Source organism: Patagioenas fasciata, chromosome 2 (genome assembly GCF_037038585.1).
Source record: "Patagioenas fasciata isolate bPatFas1 chromosome 2, bPatFas1.hap1, whole genome shotgun sequence".
NCBI lineage: Eukaryota > Metazoa > Chordata > Aves > Columbiformes > Columbidae > Patagioenas > Patagioenas fasciata.
Window position 1 is genome coordinate 124,860,640 of NC_092521.1, and position 20,886 is coordinate 124,881,525.

Genomic DNA, 20,886 nt, shown 5'->3' on the forward strand with positions numbered 1-20,886 from the left:
CCTGCCTCAAAAGCTTCATATCAAACAGGACAAAGGCAATGTAGAAAAGAGATGCAAAACAATTTAAGAAGTTGAACTGTAAATAAAAATATTTGTTATTAGTACTCAAGCAGAAGTACAAGTGCAGAATATCATCTAACTCGAAAGTTACTTGGACTAAATAGCTTCCATGCAGATGTAAACTATTCATTAGAATTTTCTTCACCGTTTTTAAAACTTTGGTCAGAAAAAATTCACTTTCAATATTGTTGCCAGTGGAAGACAGAAACATCATTTAACAGAAAAACTTACGTATACAGAATCCTAACGAAAGAACAAATCAATACCAATTAAAAATCCAACTCTACAGTATAAAAAGAGACACCTAACACAGTCTAGCAGTTACTGCAACCACAACAGAAATCCTGTTTGTTCTGATATTTGTGCTGATATTTGGCCTTGAACAAAACTGTAGGTCAGTGAGGTAATGCTAGGAAAGCACTAATAAACCACATGACAAGTTCTCTTTTTAAATAATCTTAAAAGCTGTTTATACCACATACTTACCACTAAAACTTTCAGAATTAAATGATTCTGATAAGAAGATTCCAGCCTGTGATTTTCTAAAACACCAACAAAATTATTGATTAGTAAACAGCAGAAGCCATTATCATATGCTAGACACTGCTATCCAAACAGTAAACAGACATTTTTCCTCCACCTAAAAGTTAATTAACTAATTGTTTATGGAGAATAATTCCTCCAACACTTTATGGCAAAAGTAATTTATACTGTGGCAGTACTTCAACCTATGAAGCTAATCTGATGCACAATACTGACATACATATTTTTGGCTACAACTCCAATACTTTTTCTACTGCAAAGGTTTTTCTTTTTACATCTTTCTTTCTCAGAAAAGCTGCTTTGTAACAGAAAAACCATCCATCATTCTGAACATTCAATAAAATATGCCTAGTTATTGATTTTTCTGTGGCTGAAAACAAATGCAAAACTAACTGGAATACCCTTATGAAAAATAACACCACCACATTTGATTCAAAATCAGTAAATGCTCACAGAAATCCATCTCTGATGAACTTAGATCAGACCCTAAATCCTAAAGCAAGACTAGAGTACATGACATTCAACAGATGCATTACTCATTCTGAAATCAGGATTTTCAGTTCATTCAAGACAAGCTGTCAGAAGCTGATGTTTGAGGAAGGCTTGGTTATGGGGGAAGAGGGAGGAAAGGGAAGTGAATGGGAGATTTCCCATTTCTTTTTGCTATTTTGTCAGATCGTACCTTTAAAGCCCTGGCTAAGCAGTACTGAGAAGGCAGCATACTAACATGAGCTGTGTCAATAGGGCTGAAAAGAGAGACCATCACCTACGGACCTTTCTCAGGACAAAATACCAGAGCTCTACGCTGACAGGGGCGTGAAGTTGGGCCTGACACACAGAAGATACACTCAAGTGACAACTTTTACTTTTAGCTTTCACTAAACGATCAGTTCCCATAAATGGGTGCAAGAACTGTGCTTAAAAATACCTCAGATTGTTTCCTATGCTTTGTCAGTTTAGCTGTTTAAGTCAGATGCTGGCTGAAAATAAGTCAGGTGGAAGAGGAGGTAGGACAGTCAGATGAGCTCTTCACCCTATTTGCAGCATGACAGCTTATGCATGTTGGATAGCACAGAAAAGGCACAAGCTGCAGTGTAGTGAGTTACATAAATACTGCTGCTGCTGAATATGAAACATTAGCTCAAAACAAAAAAAAAATCTGGGTTAAAAAAATGGGTTATCTGTTAAAAGACATTTTAGTCTACCTGATCAACACAACTGGGCATTTTGCATAAAGACTTTTTCTTGCAGTATAGTGAAAAAAATTACAACAGCCAGTTGAAACCTAGCTATGAATTTAAAAGTCATTATTTAAATAAAATCCTTGAACTGTCTTAAATCAAGAAATTGCTTGCTTTTACTATTGCTGTTATCAAGCTGAATTTGCTGAGCAAATCATTTTGGCATGCATAACAAATCCCCTCTTCAACACCTCTTTGTACTCTGTCTTCTGCATCCATCTCCATTTTCTTTAATATTTTTAGCTTAATTTTCTGTGTCTCCAGTGTCATAAACCTGGATTCTGTCCTATAAACGTACACAAACCACTTCACTAACCTTTAGCTTCATCTATTAACTTCTAAAGTGATTATGCATGTTTGTAGAAGTGCTAAGATTTAAAATAAACACTAACATTTCACTATCCTTATAATAGGTTACAAAACACAGGGCCAAATTTGTTAAATAAGTCACATGGACAAGGGAAAAAAAGGCCATCTATTATAACATTCCCCCCCTTCTGAGAGTGCCCAGAGGAAAATACTTTGACAGGGTTGTGAAATCTCAACCTTTGTTATATCTATTGCATACACAAGCACTCTCATACAACTTTTAGTTTGTATTTTTAGATTTTGTTCCATTATCTCAGTGCCTCCATCCTCTGCACAGGTGTATCAGTAGATTAAGATGTACTCAGTAAACCCAGGTTGTGGGTGCAACCTGCCAGGACAGTGCCTCCTGCCATCCACCTCTGAGCTCCCACCCTCATCACCTAACCTTGTCCCTTTTGCCAGCACCGTGGCGGATTCAGCCAGACAAAGAGCTACATCAGGTAATGGAGACTTCTGCACCAAAGGCAGGGAGGCAGAATCACCTCTTCTGATGGCATGCTAGTCTCAGACCAAAGTAAACCAAACATGAAACCGCAAGCTCAGAACACTCAAATATAAGAAGTTAAAATGGCCATCTCTTTTACTCCACAGTAAAAATCTACTTCAAGAAATTTCTTTTGCATTCCATTGAACAAGGACTCACAGTATTCTACAAAGAAACACATTCTATACATCTGGGACTCTAACTTCAAGGAAGAAGAACAAAAAACTTTCTTACCCCATGATGTTAAGAATTCAGCAGCATACCGATAGATACGGTTCATAATCTCAATCACAACAGCATATATGATACTGGGTACAAACAGCATCAAGCTGCTGAAGGTAGACTCATTTTCTTTATGATAATCCAGAGCCCACTGTTCCAAGTCAAAGTAAATCATCATCACATACAGCGAGAAGTAGAGGCAAAGGCACACAAATGGTAAGGAGACCAGATAAATCCGTATCTGTCTCTTAATACTTGAGTACACTGGTTCCTCCTTCCCAGTGATGGGATTGATACCCAGGACACCATGGAAGCCTGGTCTTGGTTCTTCAAACTGTCGTTTCATCAACAGTGTCCCCCAACGATATGTCATGATGGCACAAATCCGCTTCCAAACTTCCAGTATCACAGTGGACCAGAGCAGATTGAATGTAGCAAACATCACGTATTTGTCATAGTCTTCCCATGCAAACACGTAATAAGGAATGCCAATGACAGCCATTGGAATCAAAGCGAATGTGAAGTACTCTAAGAAGCCAAAGTAGAGAGCAATGGTTTCACCGAAGTAGCAGCGTATCTCATCTGCAGAGAAAAATAAATCAAGACTACACTTCACATAGATGTCAGTATAATATCAAACTTGACTTTACACGAATAACTTGGCCCAACTTTTTTTCTATATAACATAAGGACTATTACTGTTCTTCTGTTGTTCCTCCAAAGTTCCAAAAACTCAGAAAGTTATTTGAATTGGTTTTTGTTATATATAAGCACACACAAACATATACATACATTCAGATAGCAGGGAAATTAAGTATCTCAATTCTTACCATATCAACAACAGATATCCAGAGTTTAAAAAAAAAAAAAAAAAGCAAACACACATACAAACGAAAACACTAGTGCTCTTGAAAATGAAATCAATGAATAGCTAGGATAGCACAGAAAACATAGCATAATAGAAAACAAAACAACTTCAACAGCAAGTGACACCTAACTTCTAAAGCTTCTCAATGGCATATGTACACCTGGGAAACAAATTTGTTTCAGCCTGCCCAGGGCCCAAAAGGAATAGTTACATTTTGCCAGCCCTCAAGGAACTAAAATAATAGACAGAATAGATGAAAAGCTATATTTGAAATCTTAAATATGAAACATGTCAGACAGCAGGCTGAGACATTCCCTTCAGCAGACAACTGATACATGAAATACACATTTGCGTACTCACCAAGTTTGTCTGCTCAGGTGTTATAAAGACTTGCAAGGTGCACTACTAATGGATATACTTCATGACAGATGTATTACCTCCAAGGAAAGCAAGATCTCACTTATCTTATGACTAACCAAAAAAATGTAGGAGATTTTTCAACATAATCTAGAAAAGCCAAAATGCAATGAGAGATAAAAATGCCTAGCAAACCAGGTTTAGAATACTGAAACCTGTTTTATCTTTGTCTGCTTGGAAGATCAGATTGCTTGCATGCCACTGCTATGTATTCACTAGCTAACAAAACAGACATGACATCATGACCCCTGAACTGACACTATAAATGGACTCTCCGTAACAGCCTAGAACATCAAAACCTCATGTACAAATACTAGAATATTCTTACAGCCAATGGTCTACAAAACACTACAGCAGAAGTTTACAACTGCCGATCTGTATTCCAACATTCCTCTCAATTAAAAAATCTATTAACAAATAAGTTCAAGTGTAGGTCATTAGCATCATTTCACACTCCAAACACACAACATGAAAGACATCCCTAAATGAGTATAAACGTAACAGAGTTGCTGGGATTTACTTTATAATTTTGTGTGTATTCAAAGTCAGCCAAAAAAACCCTCTCCTGCATAAACAAGACAAGCACACAATAAGACCCCTAACACAATACACTGGAGTAAGGCATTATCGAGCCAGATCTTCAGCTTCCTGTAGCTCAGGAAAGAAACTCAAGCAACTGCAAGACCCAGATATTAATAATCAGGCAAACTCCCAAATGTTTATTTTCTTATTTTTAAGTAAATTTTACAGATTTAGAATCCAGAACTTAACTTTCCAAATTGTCAGACCGAAAATTACATTCGTCTTAAGCTTATTCAGTGTGTAAAACACACTCAAGTGACACTGGCATGCAACAGCATACAGTCTTCATACAGACCATGAATTTAAAACAAAACATTGTAAACACACTTTTGACATGCCTATAACTCAAAATAGCTTTAGGAATTCCAAACATTGAGGAGTTTTCCTGCCAAGAGAGTTTGAGAAAGCAGTCTTGGTTTAGTCCATTACTGCTTTATTGATGGGCAGGGAGAATTTGTGATGTGCAGACTTGTTACGTGGAAGCCTGCAGACACTGAATCTGCAAAGCCTGAGTCACCAATTTCACAAGTCTTGAACCATTTCAGGAGGTTACAGAGGAAATACTGAAAGAGGAAAAACATGACCAACTGGTACAAGAGCAGTGGTCTAATTTCAAGACACTGTGCTAGATGACCACAGTGCAAACCACAGAATCACAGAATGGTTGGGGTTGGAAGGGACTTCTACAGACCATCTAGTCCAACCCACCTGCTAAAGCATGTTCACCCAGAGCAGATCACACAGGAATGTGTCCAGACAGGTTTTGAATGTCTCCAGAGAAGGAGACTCCACAACCTCTCTGGGCAGCCTGTTCCAGTGCTCTGTCACCATCAAAGTAAAGAAGTTTCTCCTCTTACTCAGATGGAATCTCCTGTGCTTCAGTCTGTGCCCGATGCCCCACATCCTGTCACTAGGCACCACTGAAATGAGTCTGGTCCGATCCTCTTGACACCCACCCTTGAGATATTTATAAACACTGATAAGATACCCTCTCAGCCTTCTCCAGGCTGAACAGACCCAGCTCTCTCAGTCTCTCTTCATAAGAAAGGTGCTCTAGGCCCCTCATCATCTTCATAGCCCACTGCTGGCCTCCCTGCAGTAATTCCCCATTCTTCTGAAACTGGCGAGCCCAGAACTCGACACAATGTCACAGAATCACAGAATGTTAGGGATTGGAAGGGACCTCAAAAGATTGCCTGTTCCAGTGCTCTGTCACCCTCACTGAGAAGAAGTTTCTTCTCAAATTTAAGTGGAACCTCTTGTGTTCCAGTTTGAACCCATCACCCCTTGTCCTACCATTGGTTGTCACTGAGTAGAGCCTGGCTCCATCCTCATAACACTCACTCTTTAAACATTTGTAAACATTAATAAGGTCACCCCTCAGTCTCCTCTTTTCCAAGTTAAAGAGCTCCAGCTCCCTCAGCCTTTCCTCACATGAGAGATGCTCCACTCCCTTAATCATCTTCATTGCTCTACGCTGGACTCTCTCCAGCAGTTCCCTGTGCTTCTTGAACTGAGGGGCCCAGAACCGGACACAATATTCCAGATGTGGTCTCACCAGGGCAGAGCAGAGGGGAAGGAGAACCTCTCTCAACCTACTAACCACCCTCCTTCTAATACACCCCAGGATGCCATTGGCCTTCCTGGCCACAAGGGCACAGTGCTGGCTCATGGTCATCCTGCTGTCCACCAGGACCCCCAGGGTCCCTTTCCGCTTCGATGTTCTCTAATAGGTCATTCCCCAACTTATACTGGAACCTGGGGTTGTTCCTACCCAGATGCAATACTCTACACTTGCCCTTGTTATATTTCATTAAATTTTTCCCCACCCAACTCTCCAGCCTGTTCAGGTCTCTCTGGGTGGCAGCACAGCTTTCTGGCATGTCAGCCACTCCTCCCAGCTTGGTGTCATCAGCAAACATGCTGATAGTACAGTCTATTCCCTCGTCCAAATCGCTGATGAATATATTGCATAATACTGGCCCCAGTACTCCAGATGCAGCTTCACCAGGGCAGAGTAGAGGGGGAACCTTTGAACTGTCCCCCAGGTCAAACTTGGAAACCATGACCAAAGGCCTATATACAAAACTCCTGAAGCCACGAGACAGAAAGTCAAGAGACACCAGCCTGCAGATCCAGCACTTCACTCCAGAACAACTGTACTGTGAGTCATTATAGCAAGAGATTATCCTACAGTCATCTTAGAATCAAAGACAAGTAAGTGAAGAGACCTCAACTGTGCATGTCAACAAGTCTGGAAATGTGGATGCTTCCTTAGCCAAAGCCTAAGCCACTCTGTTCATTCAAAGAGCAGTAAAAGCAAAGCTGGGTAAAACAAGGACTTTGGTTCACAATGGCTAACAAATCAACTCGGGTAGAAAAGTGAAGTTAGAGGAGGTGAATTGCAAACGGTAACTGGGGATGTGAGAGGGTAAACTCTCAGTGGAACAACAGACTTCTTGATACAAAACTTACCTTCCACACAGGAGTTTCACATCTATAGAGGCTAAATGTCAGAGCAGAAGTTAGGAAGGACCCTTCTCACACAAACTGAAGAGAAAACTTCTCCAGAAGAAACCCTGCACTTTATTTTTAGTGGAGTAAGTGTTCACGTACCTAAAGGTTGATAGCCAACTTTCACTCGGCCATACCAGCTGTGACGGAGCTTTTTCAACTCTTCTCTATCATGCAGTGGGAAAATCTGAACTAGAATACCATTGGTCAATAATCTTCTCACTAGAAGGAAGAAAATTTAAAAAAGGTACCTATTATCCCCTCAACAGACAGTGAAGTTGATATAAGCAAACATTTTACATTATGTATTTAGTAAGCCTGAAGTTCTCTTGAAATAGATTTAGCATTTAAACCCTAAAACCAAATAAATGGTCTGCATGTTAATTAAAAATTATTCATTATAGAGAGCAGTTCTACCTATTCCTACAAAGATTGTGCTGTCCACTGGAAGAGAAAGAGTAGTTTTTTACATCTCTTTGTTCCATAGGTTTGCAATATAATCAGTTGTAGCTTGAATGACACAAAGTGTTACAGGTCAGAACTGAAATGCCATGTGTAGCTTCGTGAGAAAAAGGTCTGGCTCTTGCACACGAGCAAAAAAAGGCATAACAAATCAAACTGACATAGCAAAACCAAAACAAAACACTAAATTGAAGACCCATTGTTGAATTAATGATGGGAAAGATACTAAATACATTTTTAAATTATCAGTTTGCGCTAATTCATAAATTACAACACATCTTCCTTGCAAACAAATGAAATATTCCACAATTTGTATTTAACTTTTTTATGGAAAGCAATAGTACTTGTGTGCATAAACAGTAAAACTGCTCTGGAAGTTACAACCATATAAATATTTTAAAAGATAATAAATTCAAAAACAGAAGAGGGGAAGGACTGGAAGTTATGTGATAGTTTTTCTACCATTTCCCATCGGCATCTGCTTGACATAACTAGAAGAATACTTAGCTATATAAAAAAGCTACCAATATAAACTCAGCCAGCATCTATATTTATTTACATTTCTTGAACCACTGATACGCACGGATCTCTTTCATTGATGACCAACAGGAATGAATAAAGACACTGTTATTAAAAGGACATATAAACATGACAATAAATTCTAAGAAACTGCAGCACCTCTGCCAATGAACTAGTTCCAGCTACCATAAAAATAGCATTAGCTCTCATTGCTTCTTTCTCCCTCCCATGAAAAGGAAGAGCTCTTGAAGCAATGAGGAAGATAAATGAAATCAAATTAATGAAATAAAGCTTCCTTCATACTGTGAAATTTATAGCTCTGGAACACTGTTACTCATTCCAGTATTTCTACACAGAGACAATCCAAGTACATAATTACATAATTTTTAAAAAATAAATATTACGGTACTAATTACAAAAATAATGGATTACATCAATATACATGAAAATTATTCAACTGAATACAGCATAAGGCCAGAGTCTCAGCCTCACAGAAAGACAGAGGATGAAATGCCCTCTGTAAGTCATCTGGTCCAACTTTCCACTCAAATTCAGTCCAGCTTAAATGATGCTGCTCAGGACCTTGTCTAGTGAAGATCTAGAAGTCTCCCAGTCCCTCAGCTATCACAGTTTCTCTAAAACACTCTTCCATTGTTTGATCACCCTCATTGTGAAAAACATTTTCTCGATATCTACTCAGAATTTCTCTTGTTGCACCATGCGCCCATTTCCTCTTGTCCTATGACTGTGGAGCGGTGAGAAAACAAAGTTGATTAAAACTAGTGGGGAGCTTTTATGTCTGAAGGATTTATCTCTCCTGCAGGAAAATTAATTTTATTTCACCATGAACACATCAACACAGTGAAGTTACAGGCAACAAATTACATTGCTTACCAATTGATTTTCCTGGATACAGTTTTGCCTGAGGATATCCAGGGATCATTTTTTCGTCTTTAGCTCTCAAATTTTCGAGTTCATGTTTGATGATATATTGACATTCTGCGATTGTAAGGAAATTGTGATTGTCATCTAAATCAAAAAGAAATTAGCATGAAATTGTGCAGCATAGGAAGACAACCTTGGCAGCAAATAACTATCAAAATTTATTAGAATCAGGAAAAAAAAAAAAGGTGACAATTACTGGCAACCAATATACATTAGCAAAAACTCTACTTTTAAAAATAAACATACTGGGAAGTTTTCTCTAACTGGCACATGTTGGCCACTGCATTTTTTTACTACCCAGGTGAACTAAGCGAACAAATCACTCACAACACCAAGACACTCCCGAAGTACTAATTGCTGGAGGCTGGGATAGCCTACCAGCAAGTACTACATACTCCTGTCCTAAGACTCTTGCTTAGGCATCCACCATTTGTCAATCTCAGAATCTCCGTACCCCTTTCCACCAAACAGTTCCTGAAGTATTTTCATAATGAAAAACAGTGTGATGTCAGGACAAAACTCTTTTTCAGTAAGCATTTTGCATCAAATATCACAGTATCTTGCTCTTTATTGCCCATAGAAGATAATGATAAGCCATTTCAGACAATTAGTTCTGATGAAAATATAGAAGGTAAAACAATCCAAAAATCCCAAATTTTGAAGAGCTAGAACAACAAACCTATAGTCAACCCCATCGATTTATCATTAAAGAAACAGAGCCTGGTTTCCTTCAGACAAAAAACAATTGATTATTTTTTCCCCTTATGAATAAGACACTATAGTGACAGCCCTAATTACACTAAGAAGATAAAACAGCAACAAATCTCTAACACAAAGAATTAGAATATAGTAGCAATTAAATTGAGGAACTAGAAATATTAGTAAGACAACAAAGGCTGAAGCGTTTCTTTCATAGATGATACATTTTTCACCTCATCTATGCATGGTCAACTATTTTATCCTCTGATCAGATGATATTAGTCTTTTAAAAAGGGAAAAAAAAAGAGCAGCAGATATAGCAAAAACTATCTTTGAGATTTACAGTAGCTGGAGTTCCAGCTGCTACTAGGGAATCTGTTAGAAATTACAGTCAGAGTAGCATTAAAAATGTAAAAGCATGAAAGAAACAGAAATGGCACCTTTGCAACTGACAGTTCTTAAGGCCTCCTAATTTCACAGAAACTGAGTCACAAAAGAAGACTCTGCAACAGTTATTGCACGTATGAGCAGTGCTGAACAAACTGGCATCAAAGAAACAACATAATTTTATTATTGTTTCAGACAGACCCAAGAATCTTTATACTGAAAAATGTAGTGAAAGGCATCACCGAAACAGGTACATGAGAAGTATTAGCAAGACTAAGCTGGAACTTGTATATTTACCTAGAGAACAAAATGAGTCCTGCAACTGTTAGGAGGTTAAATACCTTACCGGTAGTATATTCAAAAGAAAATGTTACCTTGAAATATTGAAATATTGTATTTGAAATATTGTATTTGAAAGAGCCCACAAGCTAGCAAAAAGATAATTAAAATCCAACATGAATTTATCAAGATTAAATACCTTTACAGGTAGTATAATCAAAAGAAAACGTTACCTTGTTGGAATCTCCTCAAAATAAAAGAGGAAATGTAATTCCTCTAATTTCACTAATCACACCCAAATTCCATTGAATGGGCTCTGCAGTGTTATTTATTGATTTAATTATGTTTGATGTGTAAATATAATAGACCAAAATATTTCTATTTTCTCCAGATAATTATAAGACAATAAGCCTCTAAACTGGCTCACAGATGTTAATAAGAAATTAAATTGGTATGTTGATTCATAACATTGATTGTTAATCCTGCACTCATGCTTATAAACTATTTTTTCTTGTATTTTCAACAAAAATCTTTCACACAGATAAGAGTCTATTTGGAGCATACAAAAATATAAAGTAAAACAGAAGCAAAAAGTGAAAGACTTGTGGGAAAAAAAAAAAATATGATCTGAATTTCCATAGGTAAAAATGGGTATTTTTTCATGGCTTGTTTTTCCTATTTCTGTTCACTGTTACCATTCCAAGGAATAGAAAGACTGTGAAAGATTGAATGTTGTAATTCGTTATTATCTTTAGCCACAGCTTTGCAATGACAAAGAGCCCTAAAATTGCTTACCTGCAAAGCCTTTGAAAGTTTTTCTGCTGCTGTATGTAAAAGTTCTCATTGAGTTATCATTACATTCCTTCACCAAACCCACAGTTTCAGCTCCCAGCAACAGCCTTAAGTGGGAAGCTCCAACTAGATAAATATTTTCTTCTCCATTTTCTGTGCCCAATGGTTTAACCAGCAGTTGTGCACCTTTAAATTACAAAAACGCAAAATAAGGAAGAAAAAAATATAAAAATTATGTCTCAAGAACTTAGTATTTAGCATCCATAATACTGGACCTAGTTATCAGGAGCACTGAAGCTGCGTCTTTTTAAGGGTACGAAGAATTAAGGCTTCAACAGCATCCGACATGTGGTGTTCAGAATCTTGCTGGGTCACCCCTGATTTAGCCCTGCTCCTGTGGAACTGCTCACAGACACTGAACCAGAACAATGTGGACAATCTGGATCTACTGCAGCCACATTCACATCACACAAGCAACCAGTGCTTCTGCAAACAGTACCACTTGTTTTAAGGAGACTAGACTTTTGAAGCAGACATATCCTTGACTCCTCTAACAGAGGTTTAAAAGCAAGTTTGTAGTCACAAAGCCAAACACCACTGAAATATTACTGATCACAAGACATAAGCCAAAACAGTCATAAATAATGCCTTCCTAAAAAGTCTATGGAATTACAAATCTGTTAGCCTAAATTCAATTCCTGGAAGTATATTGAAACAAGTAATGAAATATTGTATTCGAAAGAACCTACAAGCTAGCAAAAAGATCATCAAAATCCAACATGAATTTATCAAGATTAAATTGCTTCCTGCTAACTTCACTTTGTTCTACAACATGGTACAAGTCTTGTGCATAGGATAGGAGATGTGATGCATCTTCACTTTGGCAAGGCTTACAACTTTTTCATAAGCAACAAGAGAAACATGTTTTGGACAATTAATGTAAAAACTGATATCAAAACTGTTGACAGACAGGTTATCAGGGTGTCACCACAATATATGAAGGATTCTAGAGTTCAACACTTATGTGACTTTAAACCAATATTTTCATTAATAACTGGGTTAACAGGGTTCAGTTATTACATTTTCATGACACTAGCAAGGAGCTCTACACTTACAGAAAATTAAGAACCTTTGAAAATGTGAAACAGAGCCAGACTGGCTAAACAACAGTTAAACCACAAATATCCTGAAAAATTCATTTTCTGTATATCGTCATACTTTTATGACAGTAAATTCAATTTCAAAGTGTTATAGAAGGTCATACTGTACTCACCTCCGTTTGCTTTTTTGTCCACAATTCGTCTGGTGAACCATTCTCTGGTTTCCTCTTTGGTGCCTTTTGCAAGCTCAATTACTACCAGAGGCCTGAAGTTAGGCTCAACAGTATCCAAGAAAGACCAGCTTTCTGACATCTTTAGAGAGCTTGCTAAGCACAAAACCAAATCAAAAATGTTAAAAAAAATCTGGTATCAATCAAAAAAACCACAAAACTTTACTACAGTGAGTTACATATGTCTGTGTTTAGCAAAGTGGCAGGTGCCCATTGAAAAGCGCAGTTTGAGTAACCTCTCCACTTGTCACTTTGTAAGTTGCTACCAGTCTTTGGTGGCATTTATGTCCTGCTCTCTAAGTAAGAAAATTGTTGTTGCTATGTATAGCATAGTAGTAGTGATAAGAAAGTAAATCAATAAATTAAAACAAAGTAATAAGAAGAAATTATCATCGAACAACAGCTTGCAACTTCCTATAGTGTTATTTGTCAGCAAATGAAAATATTAGCAGAGGAGAATATTAGTCAAACAGATAATCTAAAACCAATAAGCTTTTCCAGTTAAGAGTGTGCACATTATACATTTATGGAGGAACCTTCTCAGTTAATCTTGTGAACCTTCAATCATACCGAGGAAACTTATACCACCTTGGATACATCAGCAGGACACCTATCATATAGATAGGCAAATTATGTACAAAGCACTTAAATGATCTGTTGAAAGACCAAGTGTTCTGTGCAAAGTCCAGCTGCAAAGTCTTGAGCATCAACATAGCTTCATATGTAAATAATCCAAACGATTTAAGTGAACCTTGATAGAATCATCTATGTTGGAAAAAAGATCATTGAGTCCAACTGTTAAACTAACACTGCCAAGTCCATCACTAAACCCTGTCCCTAAGCACCACACCTACACATCTATTAAACACCTCCAGGGATGGTGACTCTACCACTTCCCTGGGCAGCCTGTCCCAATGCCTGACAACCCCTTCTGCAAATAAGCTTTTCCTAATATCCAATCTAAACCTCCTCTGGTGCAACTTGAGGTAATTTCCTCTCGTCCTATCGTTTGTTACTCAGGAGACCAACACTCTCCATGTAGTTGCACAGAGTGATAAAGCCTACCTTCAGCCTCCTCCAGGTTAAACAGCCCCAGTTCCTTCAGCCACTCCTCTTAAGTCTTGCTGATTTTGTGCCTTCATCTTTTACATAAGTAATTCCACAGGGATCATTATAACATGCTTTATAAAGCAACTTAAGAGGTGTTGATATAAAAAGATAAATCAGGTATCTAACCTACTCAGTTAAAATACATATATATATATATATATATATATGGGTGTATATATATATATATATATATAAACCAAACCAAAAACCTACCACAGGCTGAATTTACTGAATTTAAAACTGAGAGGAAGGTTTGAGGTTGTTGTTTGTTTGTTTTCTGCTAATAACTTCACCAAAGAAAGGATTTTACCAACTGTCTTCAAGTGTTTTCCCCTTCCTGTTCAAAGACTGAAATGACTTAATTTCTAAGTTGCTCTCAGGATGCAGCTCAGCTTTTATGACAGTTATGCTTGTGTGATGCACAGAAAAATCACAATCTCTAGTATTTCACATAAATTATGCTACAAAATACCATGATACTGTAAACACATGCATATAATAAAAAACAAGTCTATTTGCTTTTGACTGGCAAAAAAACCCTTTCAAGCCAAATTTCAGTGCAGCCTGCATTAATTTTACTTGCCAGTTCACATGCACACAATTTTGCAGCGTTGAGATCTATAGCTCTGAATCCAAGTATGCATGACTTTAAAAGTATTTAAAGTCATTTGAGACGCAAATCTGCGCAAGCAGACTGAGTCAGACAAAGGAAAACATAATCTGCAATTAGGTACTGTAACTGTGATTGTCAACTGACTGCACCATCTTGACAAGTCACTCCACCTTATTGCATCCCTTTCCACAGGTTTTATTTAAAAAAAAAATATATATATAACACCTGTCAACATTGTGCACATTGGAACTTCAATGGAATTTAAAGAACGAAGAGCACTAGATAGTTATTGTGAGTTAACTCTATCACCTTAGAGACCAGTTATCTTTTAAAAACAGCCTTTGTATAAACAGCACGCTACTCAGTAAACTTGACTCCTGTAATTTATTCGGAATCACTGTGCTTGGCATGGTGACTAAGATTCGTTATTTTTAGGCTTATTACTACTGAAAACTAGAACAGGGCTTAACCAGTCTTCCAACCTGCGCTTGTGACTTCCTACACCACAGAGTAGCCAGTTCAATGCCTGTCACGGACCCAGTGGGATGCACCTTGGCCTCTTCTTTCATACCTCTGCACAGTGTCACGACACATCCGTAAGCATAGGGAACAGAGACAAAAGGAATTCTGGCCTCTACAATCCGCTGCCCAGTCAGGAAGCCGCTGGGTGGCTGCCCAGGGCAGCCTCCGAGCCCGCGCACCCCTCAGAGCGGATGGAGCTGCGGCCCCTTTCCGAGAGGCACGGTAGCGGTGCAGAGCTGCGGCAGACAAGCTGCCCGGGTGCCACGCAGCCCGGCGTCCCCGGCCAGCCGAGAGCGGCAGCGCCCCTCGCCGTGACCGCTTTGAGGCGACTCGTAACGCCTGCTGCCAGCCTGCCCCTTGCTCTCCTTTTACAGCAACAGGCCGAGCGGGACGCCCAGAATCCCGGACGCCCCCCCCGCGGTGACCGGCTCCCTCAGGCCAGGCCGCGCTCCGCCGCCGCCGCCTCAGAACGCACCGCGGCCGCACGAGGCGGGCACGAGCCCGCGGCGCGGGGCGCACGAGGCGGGCACGAGCCCGAGCGCCGCTCCACGCCGGCGGGGGGGGGGAGGGTGCCCATTGCTGCGGCGGGCACCGCGCCGGGAACAGGCCAGCTCCCGCAGCTGAGTCGGTTCCAAGCCCGGCCCCGAGCCTCCGGGCCCACCACCTTCCCTATACTGGTGAGCGTGCCGGTGCGGTGAGGGGTGGCTGGGCGCCGGCTGCGCGCCACAGCGGGGAACGCCGGGGTGGGCGGGCAGAGGGGTGGCTCCTCCCCTAACGGCGAGAGCCCCTTCCCCTTGGGTGACGCCCACCCACTCCCCCACTCACCGCCGGCTGCCGGCTCCATATCCGCAGGGCAGGGCAGGGCAGGGCAGGGCAGGGCAGGAGGCGGGCCGCGGCCGCAGGCAGCCCGGCGCGGGCAGGAGGCGCGCCGGGTTGACCCAACGTGCCACCGCCCCGCGGCTGCCGCTAGCCACGCCCCTCCGCCTCGTGGGCACGCCCTCCGCCTTATGGCCACGCCCTTCAGCTCGTGGTCACGCCCCCCGGCTGCTCACTTCCTCCCATTGGCCGAGGGTGGTGCTGCCTCACCCCGTTCACGTGCTAGCTGGGCAAGCGCGAGACGGCGGAGGCGGGGCTTCGAGCGTTGGCGGGGATCCCGGCGGAGGAGGTTGGCGGAGTGTGTCTGCGGCTCAGTCCATCGGCTTGTCTCTGTCCCTTGTGTCATAATGCTTTCAAAATTATTTTATTACAGTGTTTTATCTACACTGTTGTGGACCGCGAGCTCTTGCTTCATCCTTTTTTTATTGCATGTTTCCCTTGTTCCTGTCAGGCCAAATCTCCTTCTGGAGCTTGACCTAAAAGCCCCACACTTCAGCTGGGTTAATGTCTGAGCATCACCTTCTACATGTAAAAGAGGACTTTTTTGCACTTTGATGCCAAGATTTTTGTAGCGCTTATATTTGCACACATCCATTTGTAGCCAAGAAGAGCAAAACGTGACTGCAGAATGGGGATGGCCACGCTGGGCTCGTGGAACTTTTTTATTTTAAACTAGGTTCTCCAAATATTTTTTGTGTTGGACAATATTAGGGCCTTCAGTATTTCTTACCCATTAGTTGAACCTACAGATGTGAACAGTGCATACAGATCCAAAATGATTACAGAAACTGCCCCTCACAGTTTCAGAGGCACCGGCTGGGAGTTGCAGAACGTTTTTGCTTGTGGTTTCTGCCAAGTAAGCATGCTGCACATTGCCCAACAGCAAATGGCTCTGAGCTATTAAGAGTAGATTCATAATGGCTTACCAACTGGGACTCACGCAAACCAGTTGGACCCAAGGCAACTTCATTTCGGGTTATCCACTGGAACTGGGGACTGATCACAGGAAAGAGCCCCTCAGCCTTAAGAGTTTTTTTGGAGCCAATGTAAAGACCCTATACGGAACACAACAGCTGCCAGAGGGTAAGCTTATCCTTCCTCTAGCATCTGGCTATAGTTCAACATGCATACTTCATCATATTTGGAAACAGTGATTTAAGATTTGTAGATTTTACAGTGAAAAGTTTGGGTTGTATTCTGTAGCCAGTATAAAAGATGGGTTTCTGTGATGAGTTTTTCTTTTGTAGCCAATAAAGCAGTGAGGGACTAGGGCACCCAAAAAAATGGAGAAATGCGAGTACTTGAAATTCAGGTACTACAGACCGCAGTGGAGAGTTGCAGACAGTCTGTACCAGCTAGTTTGGGCAGAATGTATTAGTCAGACTTCTTAAACTGTGTCTCAGTCTTGTCCAGTTCCCAGTGGCCTAACCATATAGTTATTCCCCTCTGAATATCTCTGACTGTGAAAACTCTCAGATCCTGAAGAGATAACACAGCAATAACAGACATGGGCTTAACAAAAAGAGTTTTCAGACAGGCTTTATTCTTACGCATGTTGGAAGTCTCCAGTTATGATTCATCTTGTGAGTATCCACAATGTCTTCACTGGCTGTGGTCTCTGTCTTTTAGGAGCCTTCTGCTTTCTTGGCCTGACACCTTGATTCTGCTTGTGGTTTACAAAAAATCCTTTTAAAACAATCTCTGACACCTTCTGAGCTTTCAGTGGGGACTTGCCATTATCCAACTACTTCGGCCTCATGCAAAGAGTCGTTCAAGATCAACGTCTGTTCCAGTATCAAATTCATTCCTCTACTACATAGGGTCATTTAATGTCAATATTCCTTGATGCAACTGTCACATTTCCTCAATGTATTCCATCCACTAGGTGTCACATTTTTGCTATGCAATGAATTCTTAACTCTTACACTCTCAATTTCTTTCTAAAAGGTTTGCATTTTGCTAGCCATGAATAAAGGTTAGCACATAATCCCATGTTCACAAAAGAAAAATAGGATTCATAAGTAGATGGTGGATGTGTCTACAAAGAGATCTGCATACAGATACACTGCTGGCGCAGTGGAAACAGTCTCACTATGACGGCAAAGAGTAAGTAGCTTGTGCCAAACAGTGTTATAGTGACTAGAAATTTTCCATTAAGATGATTAGCTAATTTAAAGATGGATCAGGTATGCCCACCCTAAATTGCAAACTGCACTATCATTGTAGCTAAATATAAATCCTGAGCTTGTATGCATTTGTGACTGTAGTCCAGTCTTGTAGTTCTGTTAGCCAATTATAAACATTTTCATGGTCTGCCTCTGTCAGTCACAATGCAGACTGCACCCAGAGCATAAGAAATGAACTGTAGTAAAGCAGGGAAAAGAAAAAAAAAATAAAATTGAAAAAAAAAAAAAAGGAGAGAGAGAGACAAAAAAGTAATCTGTCAAAATTTCAAGAGCAGAAGATTTTTTTATTCTGTGGTTAACCCTCTTCTCCCTGGACTAATGACTACTACAGTACTTAACTAAATTAACAAGACACTAACCTGCTGTGAAGTGACATTCTCTTTTACACCTGTTTGAAACTCAGCTCACATTTTGGGTATAGTTCAATGGCTAGCTGAGCCCATCCAGCATCTCACTGCTACTAAAAGTGTGAGATCCAACTCCCAGCCAACCATTACCATTTCCCTCTCCTTGTGCCCTCATTGTGAGCTCTAGGGCTCTGCCCCAGGCTTGCACCAGCTCTGGCACTGACGAGGATCCTTCTCTGAGACCATTCAGATTACCAGCTCCACAGAAAACTACCCTGTTTTGGCTGGTTTTGTTTTGTTCTATTTTAGTGATTTAAAGAAACTCAGGGAAAGGCGATATAAGGTGAAGAGCTGGCACAAGGTAAGCACCTTTTCATACACCAAACATTATTAATTCAAATGCACACAGACATACAGATGTATGACAACTTACATTATATAGTCACATAAATGAGATTAATATTGGATCTTATCTGAAGTCACACATAATAGTAATCATTTTCTTAAGATTTACCTTTACCTAGGTTTTGAGGCATATTGGAGGATTGTGTTATCGTAAAATTAAGGAGCAATTAACAGTAAAATATTCTTCTCATTCACAAGCTGATGACTTACTGGTTGGAGGGTAAAGATGATTATGGGGAACCTAAAGTTTACAGCTAACATATTAATTACATTAAAATGTTTGTAATTAAATTTAAGTTGATATATTTGTCAGAGTAAGATATGTGAAGTGATATTTTACCAATCTTCAATTCTGGTTTTGATCAGATTATGCAAGATTATAGACGATCTTTCCAACAGTGTAATAAACATTACTAAAATGTTTTTACATTCCTGCAAATGGAGGGGAAATTATTTTTGAGTCATGTCTGGCATAATTTTTACATCCTGCCAGGAATTTTCACATAAGGGTGTTCAGGCAGTCCAAGCATTTTTGGGGTCAAAATGTGGAAGCTTTGATTCATAAATACTAAGCAATGAAGCTGATCAGTTTTAATCTGTAAGGAACAAGAAAGACACATCTCTTCCATTTCACACTGTGTCTAGCTGATTAGAAACATCTAGTTTTATCTCAGGTATCTATTTTCAAATTAGGCCATTAAAAAGCAGAAAACCCTGCCCTGTCAAACAAAACAGAAACAGCATAAAAAGAAGAGGGTCAGCCTGCCTAAGCCCAGAAGAGGTGAGAGAAACCACTCTCAAATTATTATCCAGAAGGAGCAGGTAAAAGGTAAAACACCTGCATAAGACATTAATCATCAATTATACATGAATTGAAGGAAAGTGAATTAAAAGTCATCAAGGCCAACAGCATCCTGGCTTGTATCAGAAATAGTGTGTCCAGCAGGACCTTTCCTTCTTTTCCTTTTGCTTATGGCCGACATTAGGAGAGGACCTTGCTGGTCATCCCTGCGAACTGAGGCCTAGTGAGAGACTGAATCCAGCCCCGGTTGGCTGCGGAGTCCAATCCAGGATTTCAGGTGCCAGCTCTGCAGCTGCTGGGACTTTCAAGATTGGTTTTGTATATTTTGTATTATTTTCTTTATTCTTATTAGTAGCATTAGTAAAACATTTTTAATTTTTCCAACTCTCTTCTCTCTGTTCTTCTTTTCCTCCCAATCGCCTTAGTGGGAAGGGGGGGAAGAGGGGGTTAACAATACATCTGCCACGGTTTTATTGTCACCCTGCAATCAAAACCCTCGACACAGGCTTTGGAACAGGTTACCCAGGGAAGTGGTTGAGTGACCATCCCTGGAGGTATTTAAAAGATATGCAGATGTGGCACTTAGGGACATGGTTTGGTTTTGGACTTGGCAGTGGTAGGTAACAGTTGGACTTGATCTTAAAGGTCTTTTGCAACCTAAACAATTCTATGATTCAAAGTTCATTCAACCTGGGCAGAACATGCTTGGTTTATTTGTTAGTCCATGGCTAGCAACAGTACTGCACAGTCAGTTAATTGCTATGAGTTATTAGATAGCAGAATTTTACATGTTCTAACAAAATGTGCAGAGACTGGATTCATCAGTAGCCATGATGCTGTGACTGGGGCTGTGCCTCTCAGAGCTCCCTGACTGCAGCATCTGATGCAGCCTTTCAGTAGATTGTGTTTTTCAAAGAGCTGTTTTAATAATACCTCTGCCCAGATTTCAGGAGTGATGGAATATTATGCTAACTTCTAGCTAGCCTGCTAAATTATGATCATAGCAGAAAAAGCTTAACGAAGGTTTGGTAGAGGCAAGTTTAGGAATTTAGCATTCCAGCCACTACCTTCAAAGCAACATTCACTGAGATAAGGACGTGATAAATGCCCTTACAGTCCTGCTCAGAGGGCTCTGAATTATGAATGGGAATGGCTGTAGGAGGCCTGAAGAAGTTAATTATTTCACTTGTCTTTCACCCCTTATGCCTGAATTCAGCTGCTGTTTAGCTGCTGGACAACTGCAGCATGAGGCTTTAAGGCAAACCAAAATTAGAGAGCAGGAACACTATCAGCCCTTCCAAACTACACCAGA

The 20,886-nt window shown here is 40.2% G+C and overlaps 1 protein-coding gene across 4 annotated transcripts in view; it reads right to left on the bottom strand.

Annotated features, from left to right (window-relative positions):
* ANO10 (anoctamin 10) overlaps window positions 1–15,946 on the bottom strand; it is a 125,917-nt gene extending 109,971 nt beyond the window's left edge. The window contains exons 1-8 of one of the 4 annotated variants that reach the window (XM_065832814.2): window positions 15,784–15,945; window positions 12,657–12,809; window positions 11,387–11,569; window positions 9,176–9,310; window positions 7,403–7,522; window positions 2,932–3,501; window positions 547–602; window positions 2–76 (exon numbers count right to left, since the gene is read on the bottom strand). In XM_065832814.2, coding sequence (XP_065688886.1) covers window positions 2–76; window positions 547–602; window positions 2,932–3,501; window positions 7,403–7,522; window positions 9,176–9,310; window positions 11,387–11,569; window positions 12,657–12,809; window positions 15,784–15,802 — 1,311 coding nt within the window. In that variant the 5' untranslated portion in view covers window positions 15,803–15,945. Of the gene's footprint in view, window position 1; window positions 77–546; window positions 603–2,931; window positions 3,502–7,402; window positions 7,523–9,175; window positions 9,311–11,386; window positions 11,570–12,656; window positions 12,810–14,918; window positions 14,944–15,007; window positions 15,672–15,783 lie in introns of those variants that run through there. The other 3 variants (XM_065832815.2, XM_065832816.2, XM_065832817.2) reach the window with 3 other exon arrangements.
* Between the last annotated feature and the right edge of the window lie 4,940 nt (window positions 15,947–20,886).